Source organism: Poecile atricapillus, chromosome 29, assembly GCF_030490865.1.
Source record: "Poecile atricapillus isolate bPoeAtr1 chromosome 29, bPoeAtr1.hap1, whole genome shotgun sequence".
In the NCBI taxonomy this organism is placed as follows: Eukaryota; Metazoa; Chordata; class Aves; order Passeriformes; family Paridae; genus Poecile; species Poecile atricapillus.
Genome location: NC_081277.1, coordinates 4,180,088 through 4,197,072, shown reverse-complemented (window position 1 = coordinate 4,197,072; position 16,985 = coordinate 4,180,088). Strand labels below are relative to the sequence as shown.

The window sequence follows — 16,985 nt, the reverse complement described above, 5'->3', positions numbered from 1 at the left end:
ATTCCTGGTGAATCCTGTGGCAAATCCTGGGAATTCCTGGTGAGTTCCGTGCCAAATCCCAGGAATTTTCAGTGAGTTCCGTGCCAAATCCTGGGAATTCTGGGTGAATTCCATGGAATTCCGGGTGATTTCTATGCCGAATCCTGGGAATTCCCGGTGAGTTCCATGGAATTCCCGGTGAGTTCCATGGAATTCCTGGTGAGTTCCATGCCAAATCCCGGGAATTCCCGGTGAGTTTCATGGAATTCCTGGTGAGTTTCTTGGAATTCCTGGTGAGTTCCATGCCGAATCCCGGGAATTCCCGGTGAGTTCCATGGAATTCCTGGTGAGTTCTGTGCTGAATCCCGGTGAATTCCATGGAATTCCGGGTGAGTTCCATGGAATTCCAGGTGATTTCTCTGCCGAATCCCGGGAATTCCGGGTGAATTCCATGGAATTCCGGGTGATTTCTCTGCCGAATCCCGGGAATTCCCAGTGAGTTCCATGGAATTCCTGGTGAGTTCAGTGCCGAATCCTGGGAATTCCCGGTGAGTTCCATGGAATTCCCGGTGATTTCTCTGCCGAATCCCGGGAATTCCCGGAGAATTCCATGGAATTCCGGCTGAATTCCCGCCCTGTTCCCTACAGATGACAACATTGACGAGACCTACGGGGTGAACGTTCAGTTCGAGTCGGACGAGGAGGTGGGAACGGATCCGTGATCCCGTTTTCCTGGGAAAAGCCTCTTCCCGCTTTTCTCATGGAATTCCCTTTATTTCCTTCTGCTCCATCCCACTTTCTTCATGGAATTGTTTTTATCTCATTTTTCCTTTTATCCCATTTTTCCTTTTATTCAGTTTTTTAAATCTCATTTTCTTTCATCCCATTTTTCCTTTTATCCCATTTTTTTTTTATCCCATTTTGTTTTATTCCATTTTCTTTTTATCTCATTTTCTTTTTATCCCTTTATTTTTTTATCCCATTTTCTTTTATCCCGTTTTTTCTTTTATCCCATTTTGTTTTATCCCATTTTCTTTTATCCCATTTTTCCTTTTATCCCATTTTCCCCTTTCCCATTTTTTTTATCCCATTTTCCCTTTAATCCCATTTTCTTTTTTCCCATTTTTTCTTCTATCCCATTTTCTTTTATCCCATTTTTTTTTCTATCCCATTTTCTTTTATCCCTTTTTTTATCCCATTTTCCCTTTTATCCCATTTTCTTTTATCCCATTTTGTTTTATCCCATTTTTTCTTTTATCCCATTTTTTTATCCCATTTCCCTTTTATCCCATTTTCTTTTATCCCATTTTTTCTTCTATCCCATTTTCTTTTATCCCTTTTTTTATCCCATTTTCCCATTTTATCCCATTTTTCTTTTATCCCATTTTTTTATCCCATTTTCCCATTTTATCCCATTTTCTTTCATCCCATTTTTCCTTTTATCCCATTTTTTTTATCCCATTTTGTTTTATTCCATTTTCTTTCTATCTCGTTTTCTTTTTATCCCTTTATTTTTTTATCCCATTTTCTTTTATCCCGTTTTTTCTTTTATCCCATTTTGTTTTATCCCATTTTCTTTTATCCCATTTTTCCTTTTATCCCATTTTCCCCTTTCCCATTTTTCCTTTTATCCCATTTTCTTTTATCCCATTTTTCCTTTTATCCCATTTTTCCTTTTATCCCATTTTCTTTTATCTCATTTTCCCGTTTCCCATTTTTCCTTTTATCCCATTTTTTCTTTTACTTCATTTTCTTTTATCCCATTTTCCCTTTTCCCATTTTTCCTTTTATTCCATTTTCTTAATCTCATTTTCTTTTATCCCATTTTTTTATCCCATTTTTCCTTTTATCCCATTTTCCATTTTATCCCATTTTAATTTATCCCATTTTGTTTTATCTCATTTTTTCTTTTATCCCATTTTCTTTTATCCCATTTTTCCTTTTATCCCATTTTTCCTTTTATCCCATTTTCCCCTTTCCCATTTTTTTTATCCCATTTTCCCCTTTCCCATTTTTTTTATCCCATTTTCCCTTTTATCCCATTTTCTTTTATCCCATTTTTTCTTCTATCCCATTTTCCCTTTTATCCCATTTTCTTTTATCTCATTTTCTTTTTATCCCAATTTTTCTTTTATCCCATTTTTCCTTTTATCCCATTTTCCCTTTTATCCTGTATTTCCTTTTATCCCATTTTTCCTTTTATCCCATTTTTTTATCCCATTTTCCCTTTTATCCCATTTTTCCTTTTATCCCATTTTCCCCTTTCCCATTTTTTCTTGTATCCCATTTTTCCTTTTATCCCATTTTCTTTTATAAAAGTAGGATTTTTGACAGAAAAAAGGGATTTTGGGGTGGGAAAAGGGGATAAAAATGGGATTTTTGACAGAAAAAAGGGATTTTGAGGTGGGGAAAAGAGGGATAAAAATGGCATTTTTGGAATATTCCATTGGAAATGTTTTTCCAGGAAGGGGACGAGGACATTTATGGAGAAGTTCGGGACGAGGCTTCGGACGATGACCTGGAAGGGGACGAGGCCGTGGTTCGCTGCACGCTCTCTGCCAACGTGGGTTTGGGATTTTCCAGGGAATTTTGGGAATTCTGCGCTGATTTCTGGGAATTTTGGGCGTTTTCCCAGGTTTTGTCCCGAAATTTTCCCTGTGTCACCCCAAAATCCTGGCTCAAAACAGCAAAGTCAAGGAAAAAATGGGATTTTTATGGGAATTTTGGGATTTTTCCGAGCCTCTTTTCCACCCCAAACACTGGGAAAAAATGGGATTTTTATGGGAATTTTGGGATTTTTCCAAGCTCCTTTTCCACCCCAAACTCTGGCTCCAAACACAGGAAAAAAATGGGATTTTTATGGGAATTTTGGGGTTTTTTCCAAGCTCCTGTTCTGCTCCAAACACAAGGAAAAAATGGGATTTTTATGGGAATTTTGGGGGTTTTTCCAAGCTCCTTTTCCACCCCAAACCCTGGCTCCAAACACAGGGAAATAATGGGATTTTAATGGGAATTTTTGGGATTTTAATGGGAATTTTTGGGATTTTAATGGGAATTTTTGGGATTTCGTGTGCCTGAATGATCCCAAATCATGGGAATTGTGGGAATTGTTGGGATTTTCCAGCTGGTGGCAGCAGGGGAGCTGATGAGCTCCAAGAAGAAGAACCTGCACCTGCAGGACATCAAAACCTTGGGAAAAATGAGATTTTAATGGGATTTTAATGGGATTTTAATGGGAATTGTTGGGATTTTAATGAGAATTTTTGGGATTTCATGGTTCTAAATGATCCAAAATCATGGGAATGATGGGAATTGTTGGGATTTTCCAGCTGGTGGCAGCAGGAGAGCTGATGAGCTCCAAGAAGAAGGACCTGCACCAGTGGGACATCAAAACCTTGGGAATAATGGGATTTTAATGGGATTTTAATGGGAATTTTTGGGATTTCATGGTACTGAATAATCCCAAATCCCAGGAATGATGGGAATTGTTGGGATTTTCCAGCTGGTGGCAGCAGGGGAGCTGATGAGCTCCAAGAAGAAGAACCTGCACCTGCAGGACATCAAAACCTTGCGAATAATGGGATTTTAATGGGATTTTAATGGGAATTTTTGGGATTTTGTGTGCCTGAATGATCCCAAATCATGGGAATTTTGGGAATTGTTGGGATTTTCCAGCTGGTGGCAGCAGGGGAGCTGATGAGCTCCAAGAAGAAGGACCTGCACCTGCAGGACATCAAAACCTTGGGAAAAATGAGATTTTAATGGGATTTTAATGGGATTTTAATGGGAATTGTTGGGATTTTAATGAGAATTTTTGGGATTTCATGGTTCTAAATGATCCAAAATCATGGGAATGATGGGAATTGTTGGGATTTTCCAGCTGGTGGCAGCAGGAGAGCTGATGAGCTCCAAGAAGAAGGACCTGCACCAGTGGGACATCAAAACCTTGGGAATAATGGGATTTTAATGGGATTTTAATGGGAATTTTTGGGATTTCATGGTACTGAATAATCCCAAATCCCAGGAATGATGGGAATTGTTGGGATTTTCCAGCTGGTGGCAGCAGGGGAGCTGATGAGCTCCAAGAAGAAGAACCTGCACCTGCAGGACATCAAAACCTTGCGAATAATGGGATTTTAATGGGATTTTAATGGGAATTTTTGGGATTTTGTGTGCCTGAATGATCCCAAATCATGGGAATTTTGGGAATTGTTGGGATTTTCCAGCTGGTGGCAGCAGGGGAGCTGATGAGCTCCAAGAAGAAGGACCTGCACCCGCGGGACATCAAAACCTTGTTAAAAATGGGATTTTAATGGGAATTTTTGGGATTTCGTGGTTCTAAATGATCCGAAATCATGGGAATGATGGGAATTGTTGGTATTTTCCAGCTGGTGGCAGCAGGGGAGCTGATGAGCTCCAAGAAGAAGGACCTGCACCCGCGGGACATCGACGCCTTCTGGCTGCAGCGTCAGCTCAGCCGCTTCTACGACGACGCCATCGTGTCCCAGAAAAAGGCAGATGAGGTCCTGGAGATCCTCAAGGTGCGTGGCCTCCGGATCCTCGGCATCTGGGAAGAGTTCTCCCTGCAAAAAGTGGGGATTTGGCTGGAATTCCGGCTGGTTTGGGAATTTTTTGTGAATTCCATGGGAATTTTTTGTCCCGGGTTTGGGTTTGGTGGCGGTGTCGATCCCTGAGTTCCCAGGGGTTTCCTGAGGGGTTTTTCCTGGGAAATCGTCACCCCTGAGGTTCCCACCCTGATTCCCGAATTTTGGATGAAAAATGTGAATTTTTGGGATTGTTTTCCCTCAGGAGCCACCTCCATGTGGTGTTCCCACCCTGATTCCCGAGTTTTGGGTGAAAAATGTGAATTTTCAGGATTGTTTTCCCTCAGGAGCCACCTCCATGGGATGTTCCCACTCCGAACCCGAGTTTTAGGCAAAAAATGTGAATTTTCAGGATTGTTTTCCCTCAGGAGCCACTTCCATGGAGTGTTCCCGCTCTGAATCCAAGTTTTGGGCAAAAAATGTGAATTTTTGGGATTGTTTTCCCTCAGGAGCCACCTCCATGGGGTGTTCCCCTCCTGATTCCCGAGTTTTTGTCGAAAAAAGTGAATTTTTGGGATTGTTTTCCCTCAGGAGCCACCTCCATGGGATGTTCCCACCCCGATTCCCGAGTTTTGGGTGAAAAATGTAAATTTTTCGGATTGTTTTCCCTCAGGAGCCACCTTAATGGAGTGTTCTCACTCTGAACCCGAGTTTTGAGCAAAAAATGGGAATTTTCAGGATTTTTTTCCCTCAGGAGCCACCTCCATGGGATGTTCTCACTCTGAACCCGAGTTTTTGGTGAAAAATGTGAATTTTTGGGATTGTTTTCCCTCAGGAGCCACCTCCATGTGGTGTTCCCACCCTGATTCCCGAGTTTTTGGTGAAAAATGTGAATTTTTGGGATTGTTTTCCCTCAGGAGCCACCTCCATGGGATGTTCTCACTCTGAACCCGAGTTTTGGGCAAAAAATGTGAATTTTCAGGATTGTTTTCCCTCAGGAGCCACTTCCATGGGGTGTTCCCACCCTGATTCCCGAGTTTTTGTCGAAAAAAGTGAATTTTTGGGATTGTTTTCCCTCAGGAGCCACCTCCATGGGGTATTCCTACCCTGATTCCCGAGTTATGTCAAAAAATGTGAATTTTTGGGATTGTTTTCCCTCAGGAGCCACTTCCATGGAGAGTTCCCACTCTGAACCCGAGTTTCAGGCAAAAAATGTGAATTTTTGGGATTGTTTTCCCTCAGGAGCCACCTTAATGGAGTGTTCTCACTCTGAACCCGAGTTTTGAGCAAAAAACGGGAATTTTTGGGATTGTTTTCCCTCAGGAGCCACCTCCATGGGATGTTCCCACTCTGAACCCGAGTTTTGGGTGAAAAATGTGAATTTTTGGGATTGTTTTCCCTCAGGAGCCACCTCCATGGGGTGTTCCACCCTGATTCCCAAGTTTTGGGCAAAAAATGTGAATTTTTGGGATTTTTTTCCCTCAGGAGCCACCTCCATGGGATGTTCCCACTCTGAACCCGAGTTTTGGGTGAAAAATGTGAATTTTTGGGATTGTTTTCCCTCAGGAGCCACCTCCATGGGATGTTCCTACCCTGATTCCTGAGTTTTTGGTGAAAAACGTGAATTTTTGGGATTGTTTTCCCACAAGAGCCACCTCCATGGGGTGTTCCCCTCCTGATTCCCAAGTTTTGGGCAAAAAATGTGAATTTTTGGGATTGTTTTCCCTCAGGAGCCACTTCCATGGAGTGTTCCCGCTCTGAACCCGAGTTTCGGGCAAAAAATGTGAATTTTCAGGATTTTTTTTCCCTCAGGAGCCACCTCCATGAGGTATTCCCACCCCGATTCCCGAGTTTCGGGCAAAAAAAGTGAATTTTTTGGATTGTTTTTCCAGGCTCCAAGATAGTTTCCCACCTTCCATGCTTGTTTTCCTCTCCCTTCCCACATTTCCCCACCTCCCCTCTCCCCCATCCCACAGAAAACAGGGATCCTGCCGTGAAAAATTCCACATTTTTCCCTCCCCAGACCGCCAGCGACGACCGGGAATGCGAAAACCAACTGGTGCTGCTGCTGGGCTTCAACACCTTCGACTTCATCAAAGTCCTGCGGCAGCACCGGATGATGAGTGAGTTTTTTCCCCCCCTTTTCCAGTGGAATTCCAGCAGGTTTGGATCAGTTTTTCCATGTTTTTTCCCGGTTTTTTTCCCTCCCCAGTCCTGTACTGCACCTTGCTGGCCAGCGCGCAGAGCGAGGCGGAGAAGGAGCGGATCATGGGGAAGATGGAGGCGGACCCCGAGCTCTCCAAATTCCTCTACCAGCTCCACGAGACGGAGAAAGAGGATCTGATCCGGGTAGGGGAAGCTCTGTGGGGTTTGTGGGATCGCTGGGATCCGGTTTTGGGTGGGAAACGGGGGCTGGAATCCTCCTCACGAAGTCTGAGGGAAGCGGCGCTGCCGTCGCCGCTTCTGCTTTCCCAGGGCCTCCTTCGCAGGCAAATTCCTTCAAAATCTCACCCAAATCACCCCAAAACCCCCTCAAATCCCACAAAACATCCACAGTGCTCGGTCCTGGTTTATGGATGCCATTTCCCAAAGGTTTTCCCACAGAAATTGGGGAATAGGGGCACCTTGGAGGAGGCTGAGCCTCTTCCTTGAGGCCAAATCCTGATTTTTCCCCTCAGGGTGAGGCAGGAGTCAAATTTCTGAGGGGAATTTTGCTTTTCCCACCAAAAATGGTCATTCCTGGTTTATTCCCAAAGAAACTGCAGGAACAGGAGCACCTTGGGATGAGGCTGATCCCTTTTCCCGGTGCTAAATCCCGATTTTTCCCCTCAGGAGTGGGGCAGGAGCCAAATTTGTGAGGGGAATTTTGCTTTTCCCACCAGAAATGATCATTCCTGGTTTATTCCCAAATAAACTGTGGGATCAGGAGCACCTTTGGATGAGGCTGATCCCTTTTCCCAGGGCTGAATCCCGATTTTTCCCCTCAGGAGTTGGGCAGGAGCCACATTTCTGAGTGAAAATTTGGATTTCCCACCAAAAATTGTTGTTACCAGTTTATCAAAATGGTTATTCCTGTTTTATGGATGCCTTTTTCCAAAGGAATTTGGGATTAGGAGCACTTGGGATGAGGCTGATCCCTTTTCCCGGGGCTGAATCCCGATTTTTCCCCACAGGAGTGGGGCAGGAGCCAAATTTCTGAGGGGAAATTCGGATTTCCCACCAAAAATGGTCATTCCTGGTTTATCAAAATGGTTTTTCCTGGTTTATGGATGCTTTTTCCAAAGGAATTTGGGATCAGGAGCTCTTTCGAGGAGGCTGAATCCCGATTTTTCCCCTCAGGAGTGAGGCAGGAGCCACATTTCTGAGGGGAATTTTGCTTTTCCCACCAAAAATGCTCATTCCTGCTTTATTCCCAAATAAACTGTGGGATCAGGATCACCTTGGGATGAGGCTGATCCCTTTTCCCGGTGCTAAATCCCAATTTTTCCCCTCAGGAGTGGGGCAGGAGCCACATTTCTGAGTGAAAATTTGGATTTCCCACCAAAAATTGTTGTTACCAGTTTATCAGAATGGTTATTCCTGATTTTTCCAAAGGAATTTGGGATTAGGAGCACTTGGGATGAGGTTGATCCCTTTTCCTGGTGCTAAATCCTGATTTTTCCCCACAGGAGTGGGGCAGGAGCCAAATTTGTGAGGGGAAATTTCCTTTTCCCACCAAAAATGCTCATTCCTGGTTTATTCCCAAAGAAACTGCGGGATCAGGAGCACCTTTGGATGAGGCTGATCCCTTTTCCTGGGTCTGAATCCTGATTTTTCCCCTCAGGAGTGGGGCAGGAGCCAAATTTCTGAGGGGAATTTTGCTTTTCCCACCAGAAATGGTCATTCCTGCTTTATTCCCAAATAAACTGCGGGATCAGGATTACCTTTGGATGAGGCTGATCCCTTTTCCCAGTGCTAAATCCCGATTTTTCCCCACAGGAAGAACGCTCCCGGCGGGAACGCGTGCGGCAATCCCGCATGGACACCGACCTGGAATCCATGGATCTCGACCAGGGAGGAGAGGTAAAATCCTTGGATTTACTCACATCAGACACCCCCAACCACACCAAAAAAAGCGTTTTCGACTCTCACAAATTAAAATCTGAATTCCCACCCGGAATCTGCCGCTTTCCCTTCAAAACCAAGGAAAAAATTTTCCTTTTTTTTTTGTTTTTTCTGGGTTTTCCTGGGTTTTTATCCAGGCTCACTTTATCCTTTTTTTTTGTTTTTTCTGAATTTTCCCAGTCACACCTTATCCTTTATTTTATTTTTCCAGGCTTTTCCCAGGCACACCTTATCCTTTATTTTATTTTTCCAGGCTTTTCCATTCACTCCTTATCCTTTATTTTATTTTCCCATGTTTTCCATTCACACCTTATCCTTTATTTTGGTTTTTTTGGTTTTTTCCATGCACACCTTATCCTTTATTTCATTTTTCTGAATTTTCCCAGGCACACCTTATCCTTTATTTTATTTTTCTGAATTTTCCCGTTGTTTTCCATGCACACCTTATCTTTTATTTTGGTTTTTTGGGGTTTTTCCATGCACACCTTATCCTTTATTTTTGTTTTTCCAGCTTTTCCCCCACACACCTTATCCTTTATTTTATTTTTCTGAATTTTCCCATTCACACCTTATCCTTTATTTTATTTTTCCATGTTTTCCCAGGCACACCTTATCCTTTATTTTATTTTTCTGAATTTTCCCAGTCACACCTTATCCTTTATTTTGGTTTTTTTGGGTTTTTCCATGCACACTTTATCCTTTATTTTGTTTTTTCTGGATTTTCCCAGGCACACCTTATTCTTGATTTCATTTTTCTGGCTTTTCCTGTTGATTTCCAGACAGACTTTATCCTTTATTTTGTTTTTTCTGGGTTTTTCCAGGCACACCTTGTCCTTTTTTTATTTTTCCAGGTTTTCCCAGTGTTTTCCATGCACACCTTATCCTTTTTTTTGTTTTTCCTGGGTTCTCCCATTCACACCTTATCCTTTATTTTGGTTTTTTTGGTTTTTCCGTGCACACCTTACCCTTTATTTTTCTTTTTTTTGTGTTTTCCCCATCCTTTATTTTACTTTTCTGAATTTCCCCATTCCCACCTCACCCTTTATTTTATTTTCCCGTTTTTTCCCGATGTTTTCCAGGCTCTGGCTCCCAGGCAGGTGCTGGATTTGGAGGATTTGGTTTTCTCCCAGGGCAGTCACTTCATGGCCAACAAGCGCTGCCAGCTCCCGGACGGATCATTCCGGAGACAACGGAAAGGATACGAGGAGGTTCACGTTCCTGCCCTCAAACCCAAACCCTTCGGAGCTGATGAGGTGAATTCCCAAAAAATCCAGACTTCCAGAGGCTCCCAAAAAATCCCAGATTTCCAGAGGTTCCCAAAAAATCCAGATTTCCAGAGGTTCCCAAAAAATCCCAGAGTTCCAGAGGTTCCCAAAAAATCCAGACTTCCAGAGGTTCCCAAAAAATCCAAACTTCCAGAGGTTCCTAAAAAATCCAAACTTCCAGAGGTTCCTAAAAAATCCCAGATTTCCAGAGGTTCCCAAAAAATCCCAGATTTCCAGAGGTTCCCAAAAAATCCCAGATTTCCAGAGGTTCCCAAAAAATCCAGACCTCAGAGCCCTTTTCCAGAGGTTCCCAAGAAATCCCAGATTTCCAGAGGTTCCCAAAAAATCCAGACTTCTAGAGGTTCCCAAAAAATCCCAGATTTTTAGAGGTTCCCAAAAAATCCAGATTTCCAGAGGTTCCCAAAAAAATCCCGGATTTCCAGAGGTTCCCAAAAAAATCCAGATTTCCAGAGGTTCCCAAAAAATCCAGACCTCAGAGCCCTTTTCCAGAGGTTCCCAAAAAATCCAGATCTCCAGAGGTTCCCAAAAAATCCCAGAATTCCAGAGGTTCCCAAAAAATCCAGATTTCCAGAGGTTCCCAAAAAATCCCAGATTTCCAGAGGTTCCCAAAAAATCCCAGACTTCCAGAGGTTCCCAAAAAATCCCAGATTTGCAGAGGTTCCCAAAAATCCAGAATTCCAGAGGTTCCCAAAAATTCCAGATTTCCAGAGGTTCCCAGAAAATCCAGAGGTTCCCAAAAAATCCCAGAATTCCAGAGGTTCCCAAAAAATCTGGATTTTGGGATTTTGGGATTTTGGGAAGCAGGGAATGGAGTCAAGGCAGGGAAATTGGGATTTAAATGGGATTTTGGGAGTGGGATGAGGGTGGAATTCCCTGCTCCTGGATCTCTGGGAATGTCCCAAGGGCAGGATGGAATCTGGGGGAGCTCAGTGGATTTTTAAGGGATTTAAAATCCCTCACATCCAAAACATTCCTGGGAAATCGGGAAGCTGGAGAAGTGGATTTTTTGGGAGTTTTGGCACCAGGAAAATCTGGTTTCCTGGGAAATTTGGTGCCAGGAATAATAGGTTTTTTGGGGAATTTTGGCACCAAGAAAAGCAGATTTTTTGGGAAATTTGGCAGCTGGAAAAGCAGAATTTTTGGGAAATTAAGAGCCAGGAAAATGGATTTTCTGGGAAATTTGGCACCTGGAAAATCTGGTTTTCTGGGAATTTTGACACCAGGAAAATCAGGGTTTTTTGGGAATTTTGGCACCAGGAAAATCAGGGTTTTTTGGGAATTTTGACACCAGGAAAATCAGATTTTCTGGGAATTTTGGCACCAGGAAAAGCAGGTTTTTTGGGAAATTTGACACCGGGAAAATCAGATTTTCTGGGAATTTTGGCACCAGGAAATTCAGCTTTCCAGGAAAATTGGAGCCTCTGGGATGGGGGAAGGCATCCCTGGGGTGAAATTTTGGGATTTAAGCTCCTTTCTCACCAAAACCATCCCAGGATTCCGTGACCGAGCTCTGCCTCCTTCCCTTTTTAACCTTTTGAACCTTTTGAACCTTTTTAACCATTTTTTTCCCCATTTCTGCAGGAAATTCCCACTTCCCCTTTTCCCCTGCCGAGTTTCCCCTCCTGGGGGTTTTTGCTGAGCCCTCAGTTCTGGTTTTCCCAGATTTTTTATGGGAATAAATCCCTGAGTGTGAATCCAGCCACAGATCCCAGGTTTCTCCTACCCCTGAACACCGGGAAAACCTTGGATTATCCACGGAAAAAACCTGATTTTTCCCTCTTTTCCAGCACTAAAAAATTGGGAATTCTCCATTTAGCACGAGGGGATTTTTGTCCATCCATTAATTCCAGATGTTTTCCCACCCTGAACATGGGAAAAACTTGGATTATCCATGGAAAAAAACTGATTTTTCCCTCTTTCCCAGCACTAAAAAATTGGGAATTCTCCATTTAGCATGAGGGGATTTTTGTCCATCCAATAATCCCAGGTTTTTCCCACCTTGAACACCAGGAAAACCTTGGATTATCCATGGAAAAAACTGATTTTTCCCTCTTTTCCAGCACTAAAAAATTGGGAATTCTCCTTTTAGCACGAGGGGATTTTTGTCCATCCAATAATTCCAGATGTTTTCCCACCCTGAATACCAGGAAAACCTTGGATTATCCACAGGAAAAAACTGATTTTTCCCTCTTTTCCAGCACTAAAAAATTGGGAATTCTCCTTTTAGCACGAGGGGATTTTTGTCCATCCAATAATTCCAGGTTTTTCCCACCTTGAACACCGGGAAAAACTTGGATTATCCACGGAAAAAACCTGATTTTTCCCTCTTTTCCAGCACTAAAAAATTGGGAATTCTCCTTTTTAGCACAAGGGGATTTTTGTCCATCCAATAATTCCAGATGTTTTCCCACCCCTGAACATGGGAAAACCTTGGATTATCCACAGAAAAAAACTGATTTTTCCCTCTTTCCCAGCACTAAAAAACTTGGAATTCTCCTTTTAGCACGAGGGGATTTTTGTCCATCCAATAATTCCAGATGTTTTCCCACCCTGAATACCGGGAAAACCTTGGATTATCCACGGAAAAAAATTATTTTTCCCTCTTTTCCAGCAGTAAAAAATTGGGAATTCTTTTAGCACAAGGGGATTTTTGTCCATCCAATAATTCCAGGTGTTTTCCCACCCCTGAACATGGGAAAACCTTGGATTATCCATGGAAAAAAAATGATTTTTCCCTCTTTCCCAGCACTAAAAAATTGGGAATTCTCCTTTTAGCACGAGGGGATTTTTGTCCATCCAATAATTCCAGGTGTTTTCCCACCCCTGAATACCAGGAAAACCTTGGATTATCCATGGAAAAAAACTGATTTTTCCCTCTTTTCCAGCACTAAAAACTTGGGAATTCTCCTTTTAGCATGAGAGGATTTTTGTCCATCCATTAATTCCAGATGTTTTCCCACCCCTGAACACCGGGATCAGGTTGGATTTTGAGGATTTGGCTTTTCCATGGAATCTGAGAGGACGAAAAAAAATGAGGATTTTATTTTTCCAGCCTTTCATTAATTTATTAATTAATTTAATTCAATTAATTGGGAATTAATCCTTTTGTAATGAGAGGAATTTTTGTGCACATCCGCTTTTCCTCGTCGGGATCATCCGGATCTTTTCCCAACCCATTCCCAATATCCACAAAGCACCAACAAACCCTGAATTCCATCTTTTCCCTCTTTTTTTTTCCCCCTTTTCCCAGCAATTGGTTTCCGTGGAAAAACTTCCCAAATACGCCCAGGCCGGGTTCGAGGGGTTCAAAACCCTCAACAGGATCCAGAGCAAACTGTTCCGGGCGGCGCTGGAGTCGGATGAGAACCTGCTGCTCTGCGCTCCCACGGTGAGATTCCCGGGAATTCCCGGAATTCCCAAAATTCCCGAAATTCTGGGATGCTCTGGACCCCGGCAGGTGGAGCTGGAGCTCCCCTGGGCAGGGGAATTGGGAATTAATTGGGAATTAATTAATTGGGAATTAGGGAAGAATGAGAACCTGCTGCTCTGCGCTCCCACGGTGAGATTCCCGGGAATTCCCGGAATTCCCGAAGTTCCGGGATGCTCTGGACCCCGGCAAGTGGAGCTGGAGCTCCCCTGGGCAGAGGAATTGGGAATTAATTGGGAATTAATTGGGAATTAGGGAAGGGTTTGGGATTAGGGAGAACATCTGGAACAGCTCCAGAGGAATTGGGAATTAATTGGGAATTAATTGGGAATTAATTGGGAAGAATGAGAACCTGCTGCTCTGCGCTCCCACGGTGAGATTCCCGGGAATTCCAGGAATTCCCAAAATTCCCGAAGTTCTGAAATGCTCTGGACCCCGGCAGGTGGAGCTGGAGCTCCCCTGGGCAGAGGAATTGGGAATTAATTGGGAATTAATTGGGAATTAATTTGGAATTAATTGGGATTTAGGGAAGGGTTTGGGATTGGGGAGAACATCTGGGCAGAGGAATTGGGTGCTGGGTGACCCTTTTCCCTAAGGAATTCCGGGATGTTTGGAATGACCCTTTTCCCTAAGGAATTCCAGGATGTTTTGGGTCACGGAATGCCCCTTTTCCCTGAGGAATTCCGGGATTTTGGGGCACGGAATGCCCCTTTTCCCTGAGGAATTCCGGGATGTTTGGAATGCCCCTTTTCCCTGAGGAATTCCAGGATTTTTTGGGATGACGAAGGTGCTCCTGGGTGACTCTTTTCCCTGAGGAATTCCAGGATTTTGGAATGCCCCTTTTCCCTGAGGAATTCCGGGATGTTTTGGGGCACGGAATGCCCCTTTTCCCTGAGTTTTCCCTGAGGAATTCCGGGATGTTTTGGGGCACGGAATGCCCCTTTTCCCTGAGTTTTCCCTGCGGAATTCCGGGATGTTTGGGGGCACGGAATGCCCCTTTTCCGTGGGTTTTCCCTGAGGAATTCCAGGATTTTGGAATGCCCCTTTTCCCTGAGGAATTCCGGGATGTTTTGGGGCACGGAATGCCCCTTTTCCCTGAGTTTTCCCTGAGGAATTCCAGGATGTTTTGGGGCAGGGAATGCCCCTTTTCCCTGAGTTTTCCCTGCGGAATTCCGGGATGTTTGGGGGCACGGAATGCCCCTTTTCCGTGGGTTTTCCCTGAGGAATTCCAGGATTTTGGAATGCCCCTTTTCCCTGAGGAATTCCAGGATGTTTTGGGGCTGTTGTAGGGTTTTCCCTGAGGAATTCCGGGATGTTTGGAATGCCCCTTTTCCCTGAGGAATTCCAGGATGTTTGGAATGCCCCTTTTCCCTGTGGAATTCCAGGATGTTTTGGGTCATGGAATTCCCCTTTTCCCTGAGTTTTCCCTGAGGAATTCCGGGATGTTTTGGGTCATGGAATTCCCCTTTTCCCTGAGTTTTCCCTGAGGAATTCCGGGATGTTTGGAATGCCCCTTTTCCCTGAGTTTTCCCTGTGGAATTTCGGGATGTTTTGGGTCATGGAATTCCCCTTTTCCCTGAGTTTTCCCTGCGGAATTCCGGGATGTTTTGGGTCATGGAATTCCCCTTTTCCCTGAGTTTTCCCTGAGGAATTCCAGGATGTTTTGGGTCATGGAATGCCCCTTTTCCCTGAGTTTTCCCTGAGGAATTCCAGGATGTTTGGAATGCCCCTTTTCCCTGCGGAATTCCGGGATGTTTTGGGTCACGGAATGCCCCTTTTCCCTGAGTTTTCCCTGCGGAATTCCGGGATGTTTTGTGGCAGGGAATGCCCCTTTCCCCTGAGTTTTCCCTGAGGAATTCCAGGATGTTTTGGGGCACGGAATGCCCCTTTTCCCTGAGGAATTCTGGGATTTTTGGAATGCCCCTTTTCCCTGAGGAATTCCAGGATTTTGGAATGACCCTTTTCCCTGAGTTTTCCCTGCGGAATTCCAGGATGTTTGGAATTCCCCTTTTCCCTGAGTTTTCCCTGGGTTATTCCAGGATGTTTGGAATTCCCCTTTTCCCTGAGTTTTCCCTGAGGAATTCCAGGATGTTTGGAATTCCCCTTTTCCCTGAGTTTTCCCTGAGGAATTCCAGGATGTTTGGAATGCCCCTTTTCCCTGAGTTTTCCCTGTGGAATTCCGGGATGTTTTGGGGCAGGGAATGCCCCTTTTCCCTGAGTTTTCCCTGAGTTATTCCAGGATGTTTGGAATTCCCGTTTTCCCTGGGTTATTCCGTGTTTCCGTGGCGTTTCAGGGCGCGGGGAAGACGAACGTGGCGCTGCTGTGCATGCTGCGCGAGATCGGCAAACACATCAACATGGACGGCACCATCAACGTGGACGACTTCAAGATCATCTACATCGCCCCCATGAGATCCCTGGTGCAGGAGATGGTCGGCAGCTTCGGGAAGGTGCGGGGATCCCTGCGGGTGGATCCCGGGAGATCCCTGCGGGTGGATCCCCGGGGGATCCCTGGGGGTGGATCCCAGGGGAGGTTTGGGATTGGATCCCTGGTGCAGGAGATGGTCGGCAGCTTCGGGAAGGTGAGGGGATCCCTGCGGGGGGATCCCAGGGGATCCCTGGGGGTGGATCCCGGGGGATCCCTGCGGGGGGATCCCAGGGGATCCCTGCGGGTGGATCCTGCGGGATCCCTGGGGGTGGATCCCAGGGGAGGTTTGGGATTGGATCCCTGGTGCAGGAGATGGTCGGCAGCTTCGGAAAGGTGCGGGGATCCCTGCGGGGGGATCCCGGGGGGTCCCTGGGGGTGGATCCTGCGGGATCCCTGCGGGATCCCTGCGGGGGGATCCCTGGGGGTGGATCCCAGGGGGATCCCTGGGGGAGGATCCCAGGGGGATCCCTGGGGGTGGATCCCAGGGGAGGTTTGGGATTGGATCCCTGGTGCAGGAGATGGTCGGCAGCTTCGGAAAGGTGCGGGGATCCCTGCGGGGGGATCCCGGGGGGTCCCTGGGGGTGGATCCTGCGGGATCCCTGCGGGTGGATCCCCGGGGATCCCTGGGGGTGGATCCCAGGGATCTATGGGGGTGGATCCCAGGGATCCCTGGGGGTGGATCCCAGGGGGATCCCTGGGGGAGGATTCCAGGGATCTGTGGGGGTGGATCCCGGGGGGTCTATAGGGGAGGATCCCAGGGGAGCTCCGGGAGCAGATCCCAGGAGATCCCTGAGGGTGGATCCTGCGGGATCCCTGGGGGTGGATCCCAGGGGAGGTTTGGGATCATTGATGGGATCCAAAGGAAGGTTTGGGATCATTGATGGGTTTGGGATCATTGATAGGATCCAAAGGAAGCTTTGGGATCACTGATGGGATCCAGAGGAAGGTTTGGGATCACTGATGGGGTCCAAAGGAAGGTTTGGGATCATTGATGGGATCCAGAGGAAGCTTTGGGATCATTGATGGGTTTGGGATCACTGATGGGATCCAGAGGAACATTTGGGATCGTTGATGGGGATCCAGAGGAACGTTTGGGATCACTGATGGGATCCAGAGGAAGCTTTGGGATCATTGATGGGTTTGGGATCACTGATGGGATCCAAAGGAAGGTTTGGGATCACTGATGGGATCCAGAGGAACATTTGGGATCACTGATG

General features: G+C 45.5%; 1 protein-coding gene across 2 annotated transcripts in view; it reads left to right on the top strand.

Moving 5' to 3' along the window:
* Positions 1-16,985, top strand: part of SNRNP200 (small nuclear ribonucleoprotein U5 subunit 200) — a 65,379-nt gene that overhangs the window by 7,984 nt on the left and 40,410 nt on the right. For both annotated transcript variants that reach the window (XM_058859472.1, XM_058859471.1), the window contains 9 exons: positions 628-683; positions 2,444-2,542; positions 4,368-4,520; positions 6,547-6,646; positions 6,736-6,872; positions 8,502-8,585; positions 9,707-9,880; positions 13,164-13,301; positions 15,635-15,790. In XM_058859472.1, the coding sequence (XP_058715455.1) occupies positions 628-683; positions 2,444-2,542; positions 4,368-4,520; positions 6,547-6,646; positions 6,736-6,872; positions 8,502-8,585; positions 9,707-9,880; positions 13,164-13,301; positions 15,635-15,790 (1,097 nt within the window). The remainder of the gene's footprint in view (positions 1-627; positions 684-2,443; positions 2,543-4,367; positions 4,521-6,546; positions 6,647-6,735; positions 6,873-8,501; positions 8,586-9,706; positions 9,881-13,163; positions 13,302-15,634; positions 15,791-16,985) is intronic.